The following is a 25,772-nucleotide window of genomic DNA, read 5'->3' as shown; positions in this document are numbered from 1 at the left end:
CTTTTGCAACAAGTAGCAACAGTTGTACAAGAAAGCGCTAAAGAGGTATGTGTACTATGAATATAAGCTTTCATTAATATCTGTTTTCAAAAGATTTGTTGATGGTAATATTATAAAGAATTTTATTTCTAACTCTACAGTTTATAGTGGTTTCAGTAACAGTATGGTATAAATGATTCCTATTTATTATAATATACTTATTTACAGATGAAAATAACAATGAATTCTATGAAGGAAATAATTCAACAAAATAATGACATATCTTCTGATAAAATTCAAGAAACAATATCTGCATGTAAGTGAAATGATTTGTTTCAGAGTGTGGTACAGTGTTGCACATTCTAATTCATATCCAAATGCCTTTTGGATTTGTAATTAATAGCTTTATACAAAAGCATCACCACTTAATCTGCAAAAAAAATCCAATAGAATTACATTGTTTCATGCCAGGTTCCATTATAAGGTTCTCAGACATGATAGTCTCCATGTACATGTCAAACTCTGCTCACCATTGGGGTGTTGGATGGTCAAATTGTTAGCACATGCAAGCTGTATCATAAGATATGTCATTGAGTCAACTGCCATGGTTTCGATTCCCAGGTTGTATGTGACAAGGAGTAGGGTGGCCTGTTCAACCTCGTGGGATTTCTCTGGGTCCTCTTTGTTTCCTCCCACTGCTGCAAGCGAATTATTGAAATAAAATAGTATGTGTTAGTCCCGAAATGACCTAGTTTGTGTCGAGTAGACATTAAACCCCATTTCTCTCTCTCTGCTCATTTTTTGCCTTATTTTTTCCCTGTTTATTTTTAGTTCTAGGAGATTTATGCGAACATCAAGATAGAATATTAAATGCTGTGAGAGAAAAGGAGAACAAAATGATGAGAGTTAATCAGTTAGAAAAAGAAATATCAGTGGTAAGTGATTATCATCACATGGTCATTTCGGACACTTCAAATTTTGAAAAACCAAATTTTGTCAATACAGCAATAATTCCATGTAGAAATATTTGTGAGTTTGACGTCCTTATATTCCTTTCCTTTTCAAGACCATCTAATCTGGTGATGTAGCTTTAAATGTTTGTATCACAAAATTTGTTAATATAGAGAGATGCCACGATTGCTCAGTTAGAGAAACAGTTGGAAGAAAGAAAGGAACAAGATAAAGAAGTTGTTATAAAGACTTTGAAGAAAGAAATAAAAGAACCTACAGCAGCCATTGATAAAAAATTATCCAGAGTTCTGGATTGGGTTAATGAAGAAACTGACCAATCAAATCTACAGATGCAGGAATATAAACATCAAGCTGAAATACAGAGAAAATTAAATCTTGAAACACGACAAAAACAACAGAAAAATATGAAAGATACAGAATATAGGTAAATCTGTGTTTTTGACGTAATTAGAAATTTTGATTTATTCAAAAGTAGGCTAATGGTTTAGACTTGCAAATGAAATGGGGTTTAACTTTAATGTCCTACTGTTCTGCTCCAACTGGGCTAATGAAGACGAGCATACGCCATGCAGTGTGCTATGAGAGGAATTTTTGCCCGTACAGCAGTACTACAGCCTACTCTTATATCGAATTCCAACTGCCAAGGGATCTTTTACAGGTACACAAATTTGTACACGGGACCTCAGTTTTTCGTCCCATCTGACAACTAGACAGCCATCTCTTGTCAGGTCCTCCGTCCTGCACCACTGACAAGGGGGAAACCACGCCGGAAAATCCCGATGAACTATACATTTGCAATTATCATTCTGAAATCATTTAACTTAATGAAAGCTAAAGGTCATCAAACCCATAGTAGGTATAAGAAAATGCATTTCTTTTATGTAGTATGTACATAAATGTTTTGTTTTAGAACAATGCTGAGACTCAAATTTGAAAAAGTAAAATATTATTGAAATGAGTATATTTCAGCTTCAAGTCATTTTTTATATTTATAAACATTTTTCTGTCATTTCAGAATTTTAGAAGAATTAAATACAGTAAAGGAAGAACTTAAATATCGTGAGAATGCCTGGCAGAAACAGTGTTTAGATGAACTGTATAAAGTGCAAGAGAGTCAGTTTCATTATTTACAGAAACAACTTGTTAACATCATAGAAAAATCTCCTAAAAATAAATTCAAGTCAAATGATTCAGTGAATCTTCCAACAGACAAGATTGAAGACATGTTTAAAAGACAATGGGAGAGTGTTGAAATGTTTCTGGAGACCCAGTTTAATCGACATTTTAACTTACAAGAACATCAGTTAGAGCTATTATTAGACAAGGTTTCTAAAAATCAGGAAAAAAGTATTGTAAAGATGAACAGAGAATCAGATTTTCAATTGACATTGCCATATTTTGAAGATCAGTTCAGTAAATATCATTCTGACGTGAAAAAACAAATCGAGAATCTTCACGAAAGACACAGAGAAGAGATAAAGAGAATACAAAATGAACTACAAGAGCAGCAATTGGCTAGAGAAGCTTTATCTGCGACCAATAATGATGTGGTACCAAAGTTCAATGGATTAAATAGAAATTTAAGGGGTGATTCACCAATACTAGGCCGAAGGGCAGCGATAACTCAAGAATCAAACCAAGTCTCGTCAGCGTTCGATAAAGCCAAGACAATAATGAATCCACCATCCCGCTCTTTTCAAAAACAAAGCAGTCTGTATCCTACTCGCATGTCTCCCCTCTCTGCTTATGGACCCTTGAGTTCTAGATTTTTGTTTTGTAAACCGCAACCCTCACCTGTGGCAGCTGTGCTACCACAAAGAAAAGCAGCCCCTTCTCCTTTGGTATCCTCAATAATACCTCTGACACAAGAAGAAAGTCAAGAAGAACTATTTGAAGAAGAAATTTATGAAGATTTTGTTGAATCTGAAGAAGAAAAACGTGAAGAAAAAAGCCATATAATATCAAAACCTGTCAAGAAAGGGAAGAAAAGAAGAAAACAGAGATTAACAAAACAGAAATCGGAAAGGAAAACAGTAAACGGTGCTAATAAAGAAACTAAAATCAAGAAACCGAGAATGGATAAATATGTATTTGAAGGAATAGAACTTGCACCTCTAGTAACAGAAGACAATGCCAGTGATCCTCCAAAAAGAGTTTTACGAAGTTCTGGAGCCAAAACACACGATGAAACCATACCAACCCATACCGATTGTGGAACAATCAAGACAATATCCAAAACTGAAGACAAAGGTTATAATTTTCAAGAGCAAAATGAAAATGTGATACCTCAAAAATTCTCAGCCAACAAACAAGATGTTATGAATTATCCCATGAAAAGCAACAACACCTCTTATGTAACCAATAATTTTGATTTTCAACAAAATAAAGATTCTCGACAGAAATCCATTTATCAATTTGAAGATGAGTGTATGCAATCAAAACCTGGATACAGGCCATCAGAAACTACTTTTACCTATCAAAGAAGAATTGAGCAGATTCCAAACAAAGACATTCAAAAGTTGTAAGTTATGATTTACATTAATACACTCAAATTTTAATGAAAGAAATGTGATTTAATATCCACTCCCAACTAGACTGTTTCAGGCCTAATATGGTAAATCTTTATCTGTTCCATTTGGTTGGATTGATCTCAACTTGCACAGAAGCTATGTTTTTTCCCTTCTCTTGGTTTTAGATGGATATTTTGTAAAAAATAAAACATCATACATATCTGTCTTTGATGATATCAAACTAATGTAAACAATACTTTATAAAATAGTAGGTGTCTCGTGTTGATATAAAAAAAATGGCTTGTATGGGATTCCCTGTTGGTACTTAAAAATTTAATTGACATATTTTAGGAGTGATAACAAAAGAAGTTTTTCAGCTTACAAATCACCACCATCAGCAGTAAGTATACAATATTTTTATTATTAATCTTTTAAAATTACTATAACTTATATAACTCACCACAGTGTTTTCAACAATGGTATGTGTGTGTAGTTGATTTATAACTAAAATTATAAAAGGTAGAAATTGCATGATTTGGGAGAAAAAGGTAAGGCATGTTGAATGATGTGGTGTGCGACAATAGTTAGTGGATATCCTGTTACAGTGTGATTAAGTTTACAAATTTTTAATGACCTTAAAATGTTACCAGTTGGAATTCAAAGAAAAGAAGGAGGAAATATGGTTGTGGCAAAATTCAAAATTCTTCTCCGAGCATGAAACCACAGAAATAAATAAACTAACATATTTATGTTTTGTGTTAATGAAATTTGCAGAGTGTGTGTACCTATGGTAGTAGGGAGTCATCACCATCTATGTCTCTAACAGAAGTTGTTATCAAGAGAAAAATCAAATGTGACAATAAGAAAACTCCAGATCTCAGAAATTTTCAAACAGCACAGACTTACAATTATGGTAATCAATTTGTTCAAAAGCCAACTTCCTGTTCGAGGGAATAAAAAGAATCAAAATATTACTAATGGCCAGTATTGGTCACTACAGATGTTACTTTAAAATCTTTTGTACGATGGATATAGAATTAGGTTTATGTTATTTGGGACTTCCCTAATTAGTCAAAGTTTGGATGATTGATAATATTTTATTTAATTTTTGCAAAGAGGAAACAGTTCATTAGTTCATGTTAGGTAAAATTATGACACATTTGGCATTGTAGTATGTCACTTTCTTATAAAGCTCTAAGAAAATCCCAGATGGGATTGAGTGAAAATATTTATAAATGTTTCATTATCTGAAATAACTGACAGTTTCCCATACATTTTTGATGCCTGTTGATGTTGAAAAAGGAGGATAAGGTGCCATTTTTTAATATTTTTTAGAGCTAGAGAAAGTCAAGTATTTCAAACATTTACAGTGCTTCTATTTATATTTCAGGAGAATCACAAGATATTTTAGCTACAAGTCCTACAATGGATCCCATTTTCTCACAAGCTGATTCTAGAAAACCATACCAAGATGATAAGCAGGTAAAATTTGTACAGTGTGTAAGCCAAGTTTCAGAAATAGAATAGGTTACTGTGGCTACTAGTTCTGAATCTCTATACAAGGCCTTGAACCATTAATAAAAAGTACAATCCTAATTGTCCAAAATCCATTCTATTTTCTATTTGTAAAGTAGGGGGGAATTGTTTTTTAAGAGAAAAATTATTTTTTTCGGATGAAATCATAAATTTATAAATAGAGATAAAAATTTAAATAAATGTTTTTGGAACATGTCATTAGAAAGTTTAAGGTAGGCTATCTGATCTACAATGTTATGAAAGTTGAATCTCTGAAAGGAATATCAGCCCAAATATGGTTTAATTTCTTCAGTATTTACAAATATATGATAAACTGAAAATTTATTAACATTCAGCATCTTCTGCAGACTATAACTATAATCTGGATATGGTCAAAACAAGCTAGTGCTACCTATAATCTTTACAACATTGGTTTCCTGAGCCTCTTTTTAAATTCATTACATTCATGTACTATAGGGAAGTTCTACCACAGATTTTCTGATTTTTATCATATTAATTAAAAGTTAAAAAAATTTTATAAGGTAGAAATTTCCAGTAAAAGTATGACAAATTTGATATGGAAAGCAGACACCCAATCTTACTAGAAGAATACATACCCTGAAAAACACCCACGAGACAAAAATTTAAGGAGATCAATAATGGCCAATCTGTCTTTTTATGCCTGCTTGAATGATGTAGGTAGCACTTGGTTTTGTTAATAAAATGGCTAGAGGTTGAGAGAAGTGCGAGACTTAAACAGACCATAGACTTTCAATTAAACGGCAGAGGATAATCTAAGAAATTACATAAGCTTTGATATTTATGGTAAATTGACAGCCAGTAGCGACAAATTGTACAATCAAATCACTTGTCAAACAAGAATGCTTAAAATAGACTATACAGCTTGGGACAGTTTTCTTCCAATTAAAATATTTTGAGAGGGATTTGAAGCCAACTTTTGAGAGATAAATTAGTTTGAATATTTTAGTCTAAATTAACTTATATCATTAAATCACACAGTTTGTACTTTGAAAGGCATCTTTAAAGGGGCATTATGGAAGATTAGATAAAGAGCTGGCAGTTCTCACTAAAATAGTTGAAAACTAAATAATGTAAAGGGAATATGCTGAAAATTTCAGACAAATTGCTCCACTTTGAACCAAGATATTGGCGTTCGAATTTTAGGCCTAGCTTCGATCATCATTACTAAAGTTGGTACGATAAAAAACAGTCTTGATTATCCATTTTTGGATTAAATCATCAATGAGCATTGAGCAGCAAGTGGGTGAAGTCGGATTAAAATCCAGTGAAAAACCAACACATAAGATGGCATCGAGAGTTGATTATGGTCTTTTCATGTTTTAAAATATCTAATTAATAGCTTATATAACATTTCAGGCCCAAAGCAAGACCTGCAAATAGGCAGATTTAGCTCTTGCATAATGTATGTTTAAATAATCAATTTGAGTGGATAAAGCCGTAAAAAATCAGATATTTTCCAAAAATACAAATGATGATCAGCAACTTTAAATTGGATAAACTGACAAAAATGAATTCAAAGTACACCCCACCATATTTTTTTATTTTTGCAGGAATCAGAACTTAACCATGCTATCACCCAGACAAGAAACTGTCCAAATAATCACCTGAAAGATAACAACAATTTTGTAGAAATAACTGAATCCATTAGAAGACGAACTCAGAGAAGATATTTTCAAGTTGATGCAGCACACTAATTTAACATCTTAAAGGCACATTTAATCCATCTAGCCTTTTAGTTTTTCAAGTGCTTAATAATTAAAGACGAATTAATCTTTTAAGAAATTTATCTAACCGGTTTAGATGTAAATTCAAAAAAGCCTTGCATAATTTCAGAAATAGATCATGAGAGAAGTTACAATTGTTATATTTTAATGCCTGAATGTTTATTTACAATGTTAAAAAGTCAACTTACAAACTTTAAAAAGACATAAAAAAATTAATTGATTACAGCAGAGCTGTTATTATTATGTTGCAACTAACAAATGAATGGTATTCAATTGTTGTACTAATGATATTTATTATGAAGTTGTTTTTTGTTGTTTTTTTTAAATGAACCCTAGTCAAGCTATATCTGTGATAAGATAATCTAACTTGTACATTTCTAAATTCTTTGTTGTTTTTACTTATAATAATGTAAATAATATATTTGAATGGTTTATTTGCAAAATAATATAGAATGGTTTATTTGCAAAATAATATAGAATGGTTTATTTGCAAAATAATATATTTAATTATTTATTTGGTTATAGATTTGCATTGTACATATCATGTTGCTTACTATAAAATGTTAAATGTATTTAAGTTTTATGTTGCAATGAAATTAAGATTGTTTTTAAAATAAAAGTGACTTTTTATTTAAAATGAAATTGGCAATGCCTTGTAAAATTCTTTAAAGGTACATTTATAGAACCATAAAAGAGCCATTAGCACTTTGGTGAGAATTTTGTCTTGTATCAACTTCTCAAACTTAAAATGTCAAAATATACTCCAAGATAACTTTACAAAATTAGTTCCACAAACTTCCCAAAGTTTAAATGTAAACAATCCCAATATATTTTTAAAAGGCACAGGCAACAGCTTTGTCTCAACTGCAGCTCATCTGAAAGAAAAACTTGGATGTCAAGCAAATTTGATATGGATTCTAGGATCCCTGAAGAAATTTAATCTCTAGGGTTCATGCAATTTTAAGACCCCATTGCTTCCAAGTAAATTTGAAAAAAAAATCTGTTAAAACCTTTAAGCCTCTATCGCATTCACACACTTTTCAACAAAAGGGGGATAACTCAGGAAGAGAAGGTTGCGGAATAAAGAGAGAGAGAAATGGGATATAACGTCCACTTGACACAAACTAGGTCATTACGGGACTAACATATGGTTTAATTTTATTTCAGTAATTTGCGCATAGGGGTCTTTAGCAGTGGGAGGACCTGGAGAAAACCCACGAGGTTAGACAGGTGACCCTACTCCTTGTCACGTACAACCGGGGATTCGAAACCACGCCAGTTGACTCAATGCCAGGCCTTATGATACAGCGCACACGTGCTAACCATTCGACCATCCAACCCCCCAGGTTGCGGAATATAAATATTGATAAGGATCGATGACCCCAATGTTTTAAGCCTAATATGAAAAAGACCCATTAAAAACTATAGCTTGTATTGCATTCATAAGATTTTTTTAGAAAAGGGGCAGATCGCTGAATATTAATAGGTTTCCTCCTCTCATGACCCCAATGCTTCACACCAAATTTTGAAATGAAATGAAATGGAGTTTAACGTCCTACTGTTCTGCTCCGAACTGGGCTAATGAAGATGGGCAAACGCCATACAGTGCGCTATGAGGTAAATTTTGCCCAGACAGCAGCACTACGGCCTACTCTTATATCGAATTTGACTAAAATTTCTTAAAAACTGTAGCCTCTATCGTGTTCATAAGGGAGAAATGTCGATAGGGTTCTCATGACCCCAATGCTTCCCACCGAATTCAAAAGATCTGTTAAAAACTATAGCCTCTATCGCGTTCACAATGTTTTAGGAAAAGAGGATAACTCTGTAACAAAAGGGCATTGAATGCTAAAAATCAATAGGATTCCTCCTCCGATAACTCCAATGCTTCACATCATTTTTGAAAAATATATCATGAATATTTACCAAAACTTGGCAGAAAATGTTAATTCAAACCCTCTTCATCCATTCTAGACCAAAAAATCAACAAAAATGGGCATGCCAAAGGTGAGAAAAGAGACAGAGAGAGAATTGCTATAAATAGACGAACTACAATTTGTGGGTACCGAGATAGTGAGATTTAATGGTGGTCTGCCTCCAGTCACAGTACACTGAATGTCAATACGGCTTGTCCTCTCATGACCACAAAGCTTCACACCAGATTTGAATAAAAATCTGTCAAAAACTAGCCTCTATTAATCACGTTCACAAGGGCCGATAACTCTGAAATAGAAAGTTGCAGAACTCTGAATATAAATAGAATTTGTTGGAAAACTACAGCTTCTATTGCATTAACAAGGTTTTTTTGGAAAGGGGGATAACTCCAGAACTGAAAGACACAGAACTTGGAAAATCAATAGGGTTTGTATTCTAATGACCACGATGCTTCACACCAAATTTGAAAAGAACCCAACAAAAACTGTAGCCTCTTATCCCATTCACAAGCCAATTGTTGACGGACATTTAAAATACAAGTCTTGGAAGTTTGGAGTTTATTTTATCTGTGCAAATAGGGGATACCATCAATACCAGTACTGATTCAAGTGAAAAAAAACAAATACCTAGTAATTTTGAAGTAGTTTATATCTACCATTAATTTATTTTCACAAGATAGAGGCAATGAAAGTTTAACACATTTACTGAATATAAAACAAAGGATTGCAATATCTCACATTTCAAATGTTTAAATATATCTTAAAATTTTAATTTAAAACTGAAGAAAAATGTGAAGAAATACAACAAAATGCTTCCATAGATTTGGTTGAAGTTCAAACCATAAAAGTATCTTATTTAACCATCTAACCTTGTAACAGGCAATTTAACAACACAACATCCATTTTATGAAGTCATTAATCATTTTGGAATTATGTCCTTAATTATGTAAATTAGGAAGAAAATTTGCATTATAGTACTTCAAATCATCAGGTTAAATTTTACAAATGGTGATTTCGTCTACTCACTGAAATTCTGTACTCCATTAAGAACAATGTACTCACAGGGATATATAGAGATAAAGGGTATCATATTCTGTCTACCACAGTTATTTTCAGAAAAGATAGCATGACATCACTGGTCACTACTTCAAGCATTCAAGAGACATTTTGTGCCTTTGAGATCCCTGTGATGTTAGGGCTATATTTTCTGAAATTCGCTATACACTGCACTAAAATTAAGAGTAATATGTATCATATGAATGCCTTTAAAAAAAAGAATATGGGACGCCCCAGTCATAAAAAGAAAATTATCATTTGATCAAACCTATGTATTCTTATTCGCAAATAATATGGTAATGAATATTGGCACAAACAAATTATAATATACTTATAATAGTTTTAAATAAAGATACTGAGCACTACATGTAGTTATTAAATCATTATTATATAATAATCCTTATCACACTAGAATCTACACATAAATAAGTTTGGGAGAATACAATAGCATTTGTCACAAAATTAAAGTACATTTAATTCATATCAAAGTATATTTATCATTCACGTAAATTGCTATAATTTGAACTATGAAAAATAGTCATTTTACAAAAAATACAATTTTGAATTAATTGAAATTTAATTGGGACTATTACAAAAACAGAATATTTAACAAATTAAAGTTTAATTTAAAATCTGATGTGCATTGAATTAGATTAATTTTACAAACAATAAAAAAAAACATAGCTCTACATTTACCAAAATTATGACTCCATATCTTTCATGTATATACCAGAGCTATCATTTGCTATTTACTTGTTTTATCAGACAGTTTGAGATCTTGTGTGTCATTAGTATATCCACTATCATATCATTCCAGCCAAAAATTTCCAAACAATTATTTTTATTTCTGGCATCATGACCCATATTTTTCCATATTAAAATGATTGCTTCTTCAATGGAAGCGGGGATACCAAAAACTATCACACAGAAATTCAACATTTTTGTACAGATAAATGAAAACCCTGGCAGTATACACATACAATCTTATGTACAATTTTCCAAAACTTTATGTCTTGAATATATCACATCAATTAGATAATATACAAAATTAAATTAAACACAGTAAAACATTGTAACTTTATGATTTCTTCTGTATATACATTTATCATTTTTTATACATCTGAGAAACAAATACACGGACAGTGATTCATGAATTGTATCTATACTTGGAACAGAAACGATGAGTGCAACTAAAATTTACTCAGGACTATTATTTTTTCATTGCATACAGTACGTAATTTTATTGGCATAGTCAACAAAATCAATTCAATTGCCAAAGAGAACTATTTTGGGGATTTTACCAACACCAAAAACATAGATATACCTATATTGTATAAATATTGTTATATATTTATATTACAAACACCCCATATTATGCAATTCTAACATAAATAATGCATAACTAAGAAATTACATCGAATGCTGATTTTACTATTCATATATTCTAAGTCATAATTGGAATCTTCAATTAATGGACCGTTTTCGGTGCATTTTCAGATTTCTAGAAACCTCAAAATTTTTAAATCAATATATTTTCCTTTCTCCGTTTGCTTATTTTTGAACATAAATGATTTCAGTAAATAGATCATTAGGCCTCAAAAACTAGTTTTGATTGACATCGAATAATGAATACCATAAAATCAGTACGAATATTGGGATGAGTCCTAGCATAATTATATCTGATATAGATTTTATTATATTAATTACCAAGCATTTCCATCCAAAGATCAATTTTTTGCAGCTCTTTTTGTACACTGAATAGCCTGTTCTTGAAGATCAACTTTTCGTCGTACAATTGGAGACCATCTTGAAGGCTTTGTGACAGGAATATCTGGTGTATTCTGTACCAAGTTCTTTTTAGGCTGGTGACAAAAAATAAAATAGTGTCCGTCCATTAAATTATTCAAATTATGTGGAATGGAACTTAAGATATAAATCAATGGAATGCAAAAATCTTTGATGAATTTAATGATTATTTTGAAAACATTAAGACCATCAATAACTTTAGTCACTGAATATACATTGTGATAAGACATCGAAAAAATAGAGGGGTTAATTACTGTTTACTTCTGATGGACAGCTAGTTCTACATAACTTATATGCAACGGATTCATTATAATGCCACCATGTACAAAGCTATAAAAGAATAACATTTACCTTCATAACACTCGGTGACTCCTTCTGTAAAGAAAATTAGAAGGAAAAATGTAACAAAACAATTATGAGAAAATAATTTAGGATTTCCGAAATTAGACATCCAAATGAAATGCACCCTAAAAAATTCTCTGTAATGAGACTTTTTCTCCTTGGCATAGAAATAATACTGATAAATAGACCGTGTACTATAATCTTGGCCTTTTCCTCAGTCCACTATCTGTTAGCTAGTGGTGTAATAGTCAAACATATTATTGTTGTAGTCACACCCAAACTGGACATTTGATTGGCTAATAGTAATAATATCAAGAGTAGCTATTACAGTAGCAGAACAAAGTGAAGATCAAAACATACATATAAGGCCACACAAAAACATATATTTTGGTTATCGCTTAGACATCATTCCAAAAAATTTGATGTGGGAGAGAGGTTTTTAATTTTGTGTTTTTGGTTTGTCAAAGGATCACTCGCTACTGGGCTGAATCACTTTTTTATATAAGCATCCCATTTCATTTATGATTGTCAGAAACATGTATCAGGGTTGCTTACTTGATAAATGAGCCTACAGCACATATTTGGATTCATTAAAATTTATTATTGAGTTACTTCTTGTGACCACCTGTGACATATATATGTAGCATAATACTGAAATATCTTTGCAATTGGTTACCATCATAGAATATGCAACATAACTAGACTATAGCACATTGTTCAATAAGCTTTCCACAATTTACAATTAACATACTATGAATTAACACTAACCACTAGTCTTCGAGCAGGTGCTTTCTTATTATTATCTAACTCAAATACAGGTGAATCTGTTGCATCACTTAAAGATGCCCCAAGTCGTGAACTAATGCTAGTTATACTACTGTTACTACTACGATATGATAGCGGGCTGCAAATAATAGGGGTTACATATATACAAGCAAGCATGATTTGATTAAAGCCAAGCAAAGCATGATAAAATAATATAATACTATGAGATAACTGTATATATATATATATATTCTATAACTAATATGAATAATGAAAGCAAACACTATCTCTACACTATTACTATTGGGGAGTAATTGCCCACAGATGGATCAAACTGAAGATTGGACTTTTAAATGGGTAGCACGATTTACCCAAATCCACCATTATTTCAACTTATAAGTTCATAATTTATATTAATATTTGATAATATGCCGTTCTTTATGCCAAATTGTCATTTTTAATTCACAATCCTAACACTTTGGTGTCAAAATGCCCATTAAAATTTGATTTCAAAGCAAGTTTGGAAGTTGTAACTAAATCCACTAAGTATAATTTAACTCAAAACACAATAATTTATATCATTATAAATAATAATATATACTGATCTTGATGCTAAATTGATTGTCATTTTGATCTTAACGTTTTTGTGTCAAAATTCCCCCTCAAAATGCGGTTTTCAAGCAAGTTTTAAAGTTGTATTGCACAAAATTAAGGGAACATACACAGATTTTTGTTAAAAATTTATATTTTTATGAAAGCTTTTAGTGGAATTTTATGATTTCTATGATATCATTCAATCAAATTTTGTGATTATTTTCTGATGTTTATATCAAATTTTATCAAATTTTCAAGATTTTATGACTGTTTATGTTTTTATCATTATCAAATATTGTGATTTTTTTTATATAACTGCACTGACAGTAAATAACTTGTCTCCGGTTTATGAAGTAGTGTTCAGCCAGTGTTATTTGGATAAGAACGTCCCACGAGTAGCACTGGTGGTATTAATGGTTATAGTCATCTTCTCTAATGTTCATATATCCACATAACATTGACTGAACGCTGTCATTGTCAATAGACCAGTGGTTGCCATGCAAGATACGCCCATATATTGCAAGAGATTGATAGAGAACAAGCTAAAAACCTGATTTTTCATACAATCAGGGGCCAAAATCCAGGAAGTTATGGTCTAAAATGCGCGAATATCGAAAGGAACTGAGAATTTTGGGATATAAACATATATTTTAAGATTCATCTAAATCGAACAACCTTCGTATCATATACTTTTACACTATTTGAGTACAAGGAGCAGCCATTTTGTCGGGCAGTTTCATTTCGATTTTCCCCAACATTAAATGTTTAAAGAAAGCAAATTGAATAAATACAGTTATCTCACAGTAATGACCTCAAGACTCATCTTAAACTTACATATAAAAAACTGGAAATAAGATACAAAATGAAAATGAGATGAAATAATAATGACGATCATTTTTTTTTATTTTTATTATTATTGTTAACAAATCTTGTTAAAACGCTCTGAGAAATCATGGATAATATTTAACTTAAGACATTATTTTGTGATAAGAATGAATGAAGCTAGTAAGCTATAATGATGATTAACTTTCAGTATCTCACCTCTTCCAATATAACACAATTTATTGGAGGAACAAAGTGAGTAATGATGTAAAAGCTAATGTAGGTCTATAGCATACATGTATTTACCTGGCAGGTATAGAGCCTGATGAACTTGGTCTGGATTTGGATGGTGTTGGTAATAATGAATGTCTTTTACGACTGGATGTTGGTGTTCCATCAGTTATCGAACCTGATGATCCTGTTGAACTCACAGAACTAAAAATAAACAATATATTTAGGACATTGAGTTCCTAAAATGCACATTTTAAAGCTAGCATTGTAAGTTTTGTTCATAAGATACAGGGTATAACAATTTTTGTTATTTGGGATGATAAACTACATGTACATATTAATCACCAAAACAATAGCAATTTTATTTCCTATGTTCCAAACATAGTTGAATTTCCTCAGTTATGCCATATTCCTGAAGCAATGGCCCGAGAAATCCCTCTCTGGCCATTGCTGGATTAGCTTCTGATACTTGCGCTTTTGAGAGAGTGTGTCTATTCTTCCCGTTCAATCCAAAAGCACAGCAACATGACAGCCCTTCGTTTAATCAGGGGTCTTCCCTAAAACTTTGGACAGTGATTTAAGGTATTAAAAAAGGTGAAAGTGTTGTTCGTCTCAAAGTAATATTGTTTACATTATATCCACAGGTAAAAATTGTGTTGACAGTTGATAGCCTTGTTTGTCACACAATTAGTTTTTCTGCAATATTCTACTATGCACTGGTTAATTGGGCATAATAAAATCGTGAGTCATGATGTAAACATATTTGGTCCAATTTGGAGCTCTGTTTGGTATTGTTACGCAGTTAACTATTGGTTGTTAATCGGACTATTGACCAGTCATAATTTAGAACAAGAATTTGCTTTGTTCACAGCAGTGGGTAGTGGGATTAGCGCTAATCAAACGAAACACTGTGAGGAGTATGCAGTTATGCCTGCATGGATTTTCATCAAATTTGGCATGATTGTTCACAAGAAATTGTAGACGATGGACGGACGGACAGACAGACCGGGGTGACAGCGATATAGAATCACATTTCCATGTGGCCGTATAAAAATGGATGGGCCAGTGTGTGTATCAATATGATGTTAAAATCTCAAAGAATACAAATAGTGTGAGTGTTTACATTCCCATGGATGTTCAAGTGATTTTAATACAAATATGATGCCGTAAGACACACTTTAGTTATATGGTCAAAAGAAAGATACACCAAACACTGGATATATTCCAATCTACCTTTCTATGTACAAAAATCATAAACTCAAAAGTAATATTAAAATCATACCTAGATTTTCCAAGAGTGCCCATAGCTGTTGAAAGTCTTTTGGGTTTAACAGATTTTTCTTGCTTTACCGGAGTATTGTCAGATTCTAAAGATAAATAAATACAGTATCTCATGATCCAGTAGATGACAGGTTATGAAGTAGAAAGGTGACTTTAAATTACAGCTTTTTGGTATAATTTTAAAGGAGCTATTTGATTTAGGTAAAAATAAAATTTTGAATTCAGTTGATCTGATGTGTTTTGTTTACGAGTCAACAACTGCTATACGATCCACCTTTCTTTTTGAAATATTAACTACTTAAAAATACATTTGCACAAAAGTATTTATCGGGTGGTTATTTCCAATAAAAGTATGGCAAATTTAAGTAATGACAAATACATTCTTAAATATGGACTCTCCCTCAATCAATTTAAGTGACAAACATGGCTTCTTAAAAAAACCAGAATTTTTATAGAGTGCGGTTTTTGCTTACGAAAACAAAGTTTTGAGAGGGATTTAAAGCAAATTTTTGATAGATTAATTAGTCTGAATATGTTTTTAGCCCAAATATATCATCAAATCAAATCATGGTATCTTTAACACACAATTGGTTTTATTTGATCACAATTAGCCCAAATTTTCAATTGCCGCTTCCACCAATCAAATCAAATTATGTTTGACACAAATCAAAGTGGTCTAGTCATTTCAAAAAACAACATTTATTCATAGCTTATTTCAAACTGTCTATGAATATGTATTTGCTTTATATCTGTATTAGCTTGATAACGTTAAGAGAATAGTCTTCAAAATGTTGTCTTAAATACACGTTTAGCTGTTTTCTATAAGTATGTGTTTTTGTTTTTATTAATACATTTATTAACTCACTGGTTGTCTTTCTATCAACAAAAGATTTATTGATATTTGATGTACTTGGTTTAATTGCTTGAGGCACTTTCATTGGTCCATTTAAAGATTTTCTTGTCTCTGGTCTTGATGGCGGAACTTTCTTCTGTATAACTGGTTTCATCATTTTTGACTGAAATTTTCCTAGAGGTGCTTTAATTGTCCCTTTAATAGCTGGTGCTGTGATGTTTGATTTGATGATTGGTTTTCCGATATTTGAACTTTGGGACATGAACGATGAATTTGATACATTTGAAGTCTGTGAAGACACAGAGTCCATACTTGAGTTAGAATTTGTTCGAGTGTGTTTGAGTTTTATCGGGCCCTGTTGTTGTGAAAGGTTTTTAACTGTTAGTTTACTGGAACCAACTTTATTTAGAGTAGTCAAACTTTGTTTTATCATTGGTGCTTGCATTCTTTTACCAGTAGATGTTGGTGCCTAGAAAAAATCACGGATAAATGAGAAGAATAAATTAGCTCTGGTTTCAATACTGAGTGGAACTATATCATTTGGGAACACTGAATACAAATTTGACCCACATGCCAGTATTGTCAACAGAACTGATTAATACAGCTTTTTAATATACAGAATATGATGTCATCCTATGATGTTGGAGTACCATTATTTCTAATTAGTCATCTTCATTAGCCCAGTTGTTGCTGAAATGTAGGATGTTAAACTCCCTTTCATTCATTATTTCTAATAATGGTACAGGCATTGTGCCAATCACACACTACTCACATAAGATGGCAAAAATATTGGACTAACACTTTGATTTCATAGAAATTCGGGTGCATAAAAGTGTAATCTGAATTTTATTTGTCTAAAGGTCTCTAGCAAGTCGAAGATGTGGCATAGACATAAAACTTGGGTCTTTATATCACACTTAATTTACATCATCAAATAAGAAATATAAATGAAATGAAATGAGATTTAACGTCCTACTGTTCTGCTCCATACTGGGCTAATGAAGACGGACATACGCCACACTGCGCTATGAGGGAAATTTTGCCCAGACAGCGGCACTACAGCCTACTCCTATGTCAAATTCCAACGCTCAAGGATCTTTTACATGCACGCCAATGTGTACACGGGACCTTGGGTTTTTGTACCATCCGAACGACTAGACAGGTGTCCTTGTCAGGCCCTCTGTCCTGCATCACTGACATGGGGCAACCACGTCGAAAAATCTGGATGAACTAAGAAATATAAATGTTATGGAAACATGATTACATGATCCTTACTTTGATATTACTGGTAAAACTCTTTCTACAAGAAGATAATCTACTGAGAGATATATCACTTGTATCACTGGTTATACTTGACTCAGATGCTTCTGAATCTCCACTTTTATATCTCTGACGTGTTGATTCATTATCCACTAAACTTTCCTGACTTTCAGTCTGTAATATTAGAATATAAAAATATTGTACACAAAAATAAAATAAAACGGCTCTTATCTATCCAAATACTATTGTTGATTCATTGTTTAGTCTACCAGAAACTTATCCAAGGCCTCAATTTAAAATAATAGTGGTGACAACGAATCCTGATTGTACAATTCGATTGTTCTAGGTTAATATCTGAAAGCTTTTAAGATATTTATTCAATTGAAATGACCCATTTACTGATTTAGGGCTATTTTTGGTGCAGTTTTAGACTTAAAGAAATTACAAACCTTTCAAATCAATACATTTTCCTTCATGTTTTACTAATTATGAATATTAGTGGATTTCAATTGAATTTATATTAGTAAATAGATCATTGTAGACATAAAACAGAAGAATAGTAAAACATCAAGTGAGTACCATAAAATAAATTTCATTTCCAGTTAGTTTTTCTACATATTCCTGAATCAGTCTTTCTGTACAGAAAATATTTCATGTAAACACAATGGAATTTTTTTTAACATGTTTTATTTTTACATGCTAGTAAACAAGATATGCTTCATTCATCTTACCTTTGCCAGGTTAGTAGCACTCCGACTTTTTGGTAATCTTGAAAATTTAGGTTTTAGACCAGGTTTATTTGATGAATTTTCTTCTTTCGTTTTATTAAGTGTAGAAGAGCGAGTGGCAGATAAATCTCTGACGGGTGCTTTAATTGATCGACGTTTTATAACTTGTTCTGCAAGCTTTGTCACTTCAGTTTCTTTTGTGAATGTATCTTGACGTACGTGATTATTAGCTTCTGGTGGGGAAATGTTCTCAACATCTTTTTCTATGGAAAAAGTTCTATTCTTAGTATGTCTGGGACTTTTTGAAAATAATCGTGTGGATATTAGCTTTTTTTGTGGAGATTTCCCATCATCTGAACTTGAACCCCCTGATTTCATATTTGTAAAAAGGCACGACACTCCATGGGCCTCTTTAATTACTTCGGCCAGTTGTTGGGGATTTAAGGGACTCATGGGTTTAACAGGAGTTTGCCTGGCAACTACAGCAGCCACACATCTTTCCGTGAATCCCATTGGTCCAAAGAAAATCTCTTCCTCATCTTGTAATTCATCTTTTTTACTGAAAACAAAATTTCACAAAACTTTGAGATTTTTTCCGTGAGACACCACGATGGGTCTATCACTGACATTAAATGTTGTAGCAACACACATGGAATATAAGACAGAAAAGGATGTTCGCTATTGACATTTTAGACACTTTGGTTCATCTTATTCTTAAATAAGCAAATCACAAGAAGAATTCTTCATTCGGTTTATCACAGTAAATATACTGGGCTACTGTGATTGGTAAAAAAGAAAAGTAGGACTGCAGTCATGGAAATAGAATCTTTTTTTTTTTTTTTTTTTTTTTATTTACAAAAATAAATATTGAACTTTCATAATACTAGTCCTTAATCAAATACATCAAAATTGTTTTTTTTTTATATCATGGAAAAAAAGTGTGATCTATCTACCTTTCAGGTGGTGACAGAACCAGATCAAAATCGAAAGTTTCTTTTTCTAACCACATATCGTCTGAAGTTAAAAAGAAATCAAATTTTCAAATTAAGTTTCATTCCGTACATTATTATCCAACTGTGGAGGCAACCTCATCATTAATAAGATGCCTACTATTGCCTACCCGGTAATATTGTCAAAGCTGGACTATACTAATGCCCTGCTTAATAGTCTTACTTATTCTCTCCTAAACAAACTCCAAATTGTTCAAAACTGTGCAGCAAAGCCAGTGAAGAGAAAGCACCAGATTATATCAGAGATGATCAGAAACTATAATCCAAATCAAAATCCTCTTGCAGGAAACTACTCAAGACTGAAACGTAGTGGAGATCAAGATTTTTCTGTAGTCACATCGAAATTATGGAATGTGTTACCAGAAACCATAAGATCAAGCACATCTCTAGAAATTTTTAAAACCAATTTAAGTGATGCAGGATTATTTGATAACCATAATATTTTATTTTTATGGCCTTATATCAAGTTATATCTTGCAGCATTTACCAGAAGGATGTTCTTTATTCTGCAAACTATCAAATAATAAAATATATACTAACCGGGACTAGGTAGATTATGAGGATCGAGTATACAAGTATTATTAGTAAGAGTTTTATCTGTGACATCATTAAATATTCTATCATCTATATCTAATGATTTACAGATTGTTACACTATTTCTCCTATCACTATCATCACTTCTAGCCAATTCTATAGAATCTACAATAATAAAAATAACCAGTATAGTTCTGACAATTATGGAAATATTGTAAACATGCTTAAATAAAAGAGAAATAGCAGCACAAAATATAGCATATGAGAATTCAAATTCTCTCAAAGCAAGAGAAATATTCATTTTTTGCCTAAGGAGTAGGAGATGGATTTTTTCTCAACAATTGCTCAATATTTTTAAAGAATGTATACATACATGTACATTGTGCCATCCATATGAAAACTCACTGCTAGAGTCTAATAAAACAAAGAAACTTGAATTTTTTTGTTATTTCTATTCCTCTGTTTAACAATATAAGATATTACCTATCACAGGTATAGAATTTTCTTTATCAAAATTTTCATTTTCATCGTACAAGTTGATATCAACCTCTGATGGTTCAGATAAATCTAATAAACAACCAGTTGGACACTCTGCAAAATAAATCATTTATCTATTAAAAGAAATTCAATAACAACCATAACTTCAAGAGAAGTGTTTTGTTTTGTCTTTTATTTGCGTTTTGAATAGACAAACAATACAATTTAGACACTGCACAAGCCCTGTTTTGTCTACAAACTATACCAAACTCTAAAGATCTGCAACCTAATTTACTAAACAATGCTACATACTGTCCAGTGCTTACTAGCCTAATTAAAAGATACATTCAGTAGCTTATTTGTTTCAGTGGTTGCAAGAAAAAGAGAGCAATGTATTTTTTACTACATGTTCAAGGCTGGATCTAATTTCTCACCTGTCATTTTTAATTATTATTAATTAACAATTTTTATCAAAGTCAATTCACTGGGCAAAACAATCATCTAAGTCTTTTGGTCTGTAGGAGTATTTATTTCTTGAAGGTTCTATAACATCACATATTCATAACTCATATATCATAATTCCTTTCTCACAAACCTAATAAAAATAAATATTAGAAAATGTAGTTTTTTAATTTAAATTTGTAATAATAACTCAGTGCATGAGTTGAAATCAGAATTTCGAAATAGTTGAGGTTATGGATCTTAGTTCTGATTTCATAACTTACATATTTTTAAGTGTTACACATAAAAACTAACTCAAAATATATTTATCATATTTAAACTCTTTGAAATTCATAGTCAGTCAATTTAAGACTGGCCATTATGACTGAAACAAGAGCCCTGCTTCTAATTTTCTGCTTTACTACAGCCAAGTTAGTGCCCCTTTCATCTGGCCATTATGACTGAAACAAGAGCCCTGCTTCTAATTTTCTGCTTTACTACAGCCAAGTTAGTGCCCCTTTCATCTTGTTAATTAATTTTAACAAGGAAAGCCAGATAATTTTGACTTAAACAACTTCCGATGTCAAAACAAATAGGCACCTTAAGTCTGTTACATTGTAGTAAGGCAATTTCCAAATCATTAAAAGGGATTATGGGACTGAGTCCCCTTCAGAAACAATAACACTGCACATATTCAGAAAGCTTAATCCCTAAGTCACTGCTGCCAGCTGTGCAAAAGACTACTGGTATTTAGGCCTACTGCACAAAACTAAAAACTCCCCCTCAAAACGTGATTTCCAAGCAAGTTGGTAAGTTGTAACCAAGGGACATAACCCGTACATTGCACAAAATCGCTTACTTGGAAATTACATTTTAAGGAACATTCTTTTAAACAAAAACGTTACGATTTTAAATTAAAAATGCCAATTTGGCATAAAAGAACAGTAACGTATTTTATCAGAAATAGATATAAATTATTAATATACGAGTTGAAATAATGGCGGATTTGGGTAAATCTATGTAGTTCCTCTAGGAACGGTCTCTGATCGGATGCTGTCTGCTGACCATTTCTATCTGTCCCTATATGATTCTTTATTTTTTGCCACATCTGACAGTGACAAATTTATAATAATTCAACACTTTTTTCAAGACTTTGTGGTCTGCGGATGTTCGAGTCTCGTAATGGCTAATCAGTTCAAACGTATTTTGTGACTATTTTTATTAATCGCAAACTTGAAAATAGTAAAATAGCGTTGAATTATAAATTTGTGTCAGATGAGGCGAGAAATGATTCCTTTTGGCCAAAGATAAAGAATCAAGTTCCAAAATAGCCTTAGAACAGAGGTGGGGAAGAGCGGTTTAACATTGACTTTATCTACAAACTAGGTTTTTTTGGGACTAACATATGGTTCAATTTTATTTCAATAATTTGCTAGCGAGTAGGGGTCTTTAGTAGTGGGAGGAAACCAAAGGACCCAGAGAAAACCCACAAGGTTGGACAGGCGATTCTACTCCTTGTCACGTACAACTGGGAATCAAAACCACACCAGTTTACTCAATGACAGACCTTATATGATAAAAGGCGCTCGCGCTAACCATTCGACCATCCAACCCCTATTGGAGTATTGCAGCTATAGGAACAGTCAGCAGACAATGTCCGATGAGACCCTTCTTAAGTAATTTAAAGTAAAGAACTAGTCACTTCTACTAACTAGCCACTTACTCTCTTAGTCTTAGTGACTTACGGCAGACCCCCTTGCAGGCACTAGGGTAAATTGTGCTTTGAATGGTATTGGTATCGGCATAACCGTACCGTATGGGGTATCTAGGCCTATATATTATATATGGAGAACAAAAAGTTAGTGACACGTTTGAAGTACAATTAATCAACATCATTATACATGGATAAACTGGCCAGTCATAGAATCATAGTTGATCTAACACAGACTTTTGTCAAAATATTATTGATTTTATTGAAATGACACAGTCCTACAGAGAATAGGCCTATGCTAATAGCCTATATATAACGAAATCAAGGAATGGTTTACTCTCGTCTACTCGGCCAAATTCTCACATCAGCTGTGTGGCTATGCTGCCAAATGGGGTGAACATCATCACGAATAGAGATTTTGTTGTTTCGTAGCGTGATAAGATAGACAATTACCCTTGGTTTTATAAAAATTACCAAATAACTCGAAGAACTCTTGAAGTTGAACCAGATTTTATTCGTATTTCGCTCCTCCAGTTTAAACGTCATGTGACATTTTATGGTATTTTGATTGGTTAAAATCAAAAGAACGTGAATAGGTCATAATATATTTACGACAACATATTACCGATTCATTCTCAAAAATTTAAATTTTACATAAGTGTATCTAGATTAATCCATTGATGGTTTTATTACTTTGAAAAATAAATCGATAAAGTATGAATATCTCGTAATAATTCATTTACAAAATCTCACAACTGTCGTAAATGTATTGTAAACAAAACAAGGAAAATGGCGATCCACATAGCAGAGCCCACAACCTACGAAATATTTTTGCATTATGGCCTCTTTATCGGGGCTATATTTCAAATAATTTGTATTATGGCTGTGGTGTTTGTGCCAGAGAGTCCTAGTGATAAGGTATTTAGTTCATTGTGTTATTCACTCCCGTGAATGGGTCATCTTTTCGTGGAAAATCTGTCATAAATTTATTTTACTCACTACAACAGTACAGTTGATGAGTGACTACAGCTTCCTCAATGAGTCAATCAACTTTTCATCAAGAAAAGAAATAAAATGAAAAAAAATGAAATGGGGTTTAACCTCCTGTTTTTTGGTGGGTTTTTTTCTCGTTTTATGCGAGTCCGATACTTGTTTTGTTTTATTTAATGGATCGACGATTCTTGAGACGGCTAATAAAAAGATAACAGTAACACCGATTTTACACTGCTTGCTCTATTTTGTTTTGTTTCATCAGCAAGTATTGAACTTGACAATACAATATTGTTGAAAATTTGTGTATATTTAGTAATACTGCTAATGTTTTTATAATTGTGAAAGCCTAAATGTCTTTTACGTGAGTCGGAATAATCGAATCACCACGCAGCCACCATTATCGCTGATTGACAACTCAATTTCCTCGTCCACTGAAGAACTGTAAGGTTTATTTGCGCATACTACAATAACAGGGATTACCAGTTAATAAGCTTTAATTACCCACTTTGATCAGTGCCATTTCTAATATTTTCGAAAAAGAGTTTTCTTAATTTATCGATTGGTAGTGTACTGCTATCTATGGCAGGCTTGTCAAGGAATGCGTGTCAACATGTAGGTTCTGGATTATCATTAAAACATTCTAGGGGCTTGTAAAAGCAGTGCATGTCGAGTAAATATTTACTTTTGTTTATTGTGTAGGTCATTTTGAAATAAATTCTACAGCATAGAAATGTCTCCAAATAGCTTGGGTGAAATGAAAATATATCGTTTAACATCAGGCATGACTTTCTCAAATGCCCTCCAAAGCAGAGTGGCATCCTTTTCATCTGACCAACAGATTTCAAGATTCTTGAAAGTATGATCAGTAAACCATTATCAGGAAATGAAATGGGGTTTATCATCTTAAATAGCTAGTAATTGTGAACTGTTTTTTGGCCTATGATTTTGATATGAACACGTAAGAGATATTCAGAAAAGATTTCTTCCAATCTGTTTTTTTCCTGTGTAACCACGGTGGCTCAGTGAGTAAGATGTTGGCTCGCTAACCTGCATGTCCCGTGTTTGATCCCTGCATTGGCCAAGAAAGTTCATCCAGCTGTCTAGTCGTTCGGATGGGTCGAAAAACCGAGGTCCCATGTACACATTGGTGACTGGCATGCACGTGAAAGATCCCTTGACAGTTAGAATTCGATATAAGAGTAGGCCCTAATGCTGCTGTCCAAGCAAAATGTCCCTCATAGCACACTGTATGCGTTACTATGCTCATCTACATTAGCCCACTTCGGAGCAGAACAGTAGGATGTTAAACCCCATTTCATTTCATTTCATTTGACCAAAGTATAGTAATTTTGGTCAAAATTTTGGCTGTTTTGACCAAATTGTGGCAATTTTGACCAAATTGTGGCAATTTTGACCAAATTGTGGCAATTTTAACCAAAGTTAATTTTGATTAATCTGGTTTATGGCTGTGATGACCACATAGAAGACCCTGCCTTGGAAAAATCTCTGTACATTTCTGCAGGGTCTAGTGTAGACATCCATGTGAATCCTATAAAGGAACTTTTGTAGCCTGAAGGTGATGTTTTAATCATCTCTCAAATATATTGATAATTTTCTTGACTCGTATAACAGTCTGACATCACCACACATATATTGGTGGTGATCTGTGAAGCACACACTGACTCTAGCTACATGTATAGCCATATTTTTATACTTGGGGGATAGTCATTCGAAAATATGAATTTGTATGTCTAATCAGTGCACAAGTAAATGTCTTAATATAATTTTATAAATGAACATGTATACATAGCCTTTAAAGGGAGACTAACAAAATGACACAATTATTTATTTAAGGATGATGAAGAACCTGTAGGCTCATCTGCAGTATCACCAAAAAGTAGTATTGATCACTCACGTAGAGGAAAAAAAGAAAAGAAAAAGTATAGATAAAGAACATGGCACATTCAATGTAAGTTTCAATTTAACAAACAAAAACAGGGCATAAGACAGCAATGTCTATGTCAGGTTCTACTGTTACAAAATATACCATAAGGGTATCGTGTAAAACATTATTTTCTTTTTATTTGAAGTTAAGATACAGTGTGTTTCTAAGATTACCGGTATGAATTGAATTATTTCTTGCTTTTTTCTTTTCAGGACCAAAGTGCCCTTTAGCTTCAACCAGCAACTCA

At 32.5% G+C, this 25,772-nt stretch overlaps 2 protein-coding genes across 4 annotated transcripts; one reads left to right on the top strand and one right to left on the bottom strand.

Moving 5' to 3' along the window:
• Positions 1-214: 214 nt before the first annotated feature.
• LOC126827220 (centrosomal protein of 112 kDa) lies at positions 215-7,067 on the top strand. Its single transcript, XM_050556461.2, has 8 exons — positions 215-295; positions 811-914; positions 1,104-1,375; positions 1,967-3,472; positions 3,813-3,861; positions 4,236-4,374; positions 4,852-4,943; positions 6,569-7,067. Exons 1-8 carry the CDS (start codon positions 220-222, stop codon positions 6,710-6,712), a joined length of 2,382 nt encoding a protein of 793 aa, XP_050412418.2. The 5' UTR covers positions 215-219; the 3' UTR covers positions 6,713-7,067.
• Positions 7,068-9,307: 2,240 nt separating this feature from the next.
• Positions 9,308-23,132, bottom strand: LOC126827802 (G2 and S phase-expressed protein 1). 3 transcript variants are annotated; one of them, XM_050557351.2, is made up of 13 exons: positions 23,062-23,132; positions 20,870-21,030; positions 20,442-20,549; positions 19,965-20,123; positions 19,368-19,428; positions 18,418-18,973; positions 17,702-17,860; positions 16,439-16,895; positions 15,575-15,659; positions 14,368-14,496; positions 12,649-12,784; positions 11,890-11,913; positions 9,308-11,594 (listed from the first exon to the last, which is right to left on the bottom strand). In XM_050557351.2, exons 2-13 carry the CDS (start codon positions 20,874-20,876, stop codon positions 11,460-11,462), a joined length of 2,016 nt encoding a protein of 671 aa, XP_050413308.2. In that variant the 5' UTR covers positions 20,877-21,030; positions 23,062-23,132; the 3' UTR covers positions 9,308-11,459. The 3 variants fall into 3 exon arrangements, with proteins under 3 accessions (XP_050413308.2, XP_050413306.2, XP_050413310.2); XM_050557349.2 differs by having other exon boundaries at positions 23,041-23,121; XM_050557353.2 differs by lacking the exon at positions 12,649-12,784 and having other exon boundaries at positions 11,469-11,594; positions 23,041-23,121.
• Between the last annotated feature and the right edge of the window lie 2,640 nt (positions 23,133-25,772).

Source organism: Patella vulgata, chromosome 7, assembly GCF_932274485.2.
Source record: "Patella vulgata chromosome 7, xgPatVulg1.2, whole genome shotgun sequence".
NCBI classification, from domain to species: Eukaryota; Metazoa; Mollusca; class Gastropoda; family Patellidae; genus Patella; species Patella vulgata.
The sequence above is the reverse complement of the archived record's forward strand: the minus strand, read 5'-3'. Positions and strand labels throughout refer to the sequence as shown.

What these genes read in the sequence shown, in the direction of transcription:
- LOC126827220 (XM_050556461.2), top strand. Translation starts at nt 220, where the DNA reads ATGAATTCTATGAAGGAAATAATTCAACAAAATAATGACATATCTTCT. An exon ending in TCAAGAAACAATATCTGCAT is followed by an intron (nt 296 to 810) that starts GTAAGTGAAATG and finishes GTTTATTTTTAG; the next exon opens with TTCTAGGAGATTTATGCGAA. An exon ending in AGCACAGACTTACAATTATG is followed by an intron (nt 4,375 to 4,851) that starts GTAATCAATTTG and finishes TTTATATTTCAG; the next exon opens with GAGAATCACAAGATATTTTA.
- LOC126827802 (XM_050557351.2), bottom strand. An exon ending in CACCTGCTCGAAGACTAGTG is followed by an intron (nt 11,914 to 12,648) that starts GTTAGTGTTAAT and finishes TTTTCTTTACAG; the next exon opens with AAGGAGTCACCGAGTGTTAT. An exon ending in AGTCACCGAGTGTTATGAAG is followed by an intron (nt 11,595 to 11,889) that starts GTAAATGTTATT and finishes TTTTGTCACCAG; the next exon opens with CCTAAAAAGAACTTGGTACA.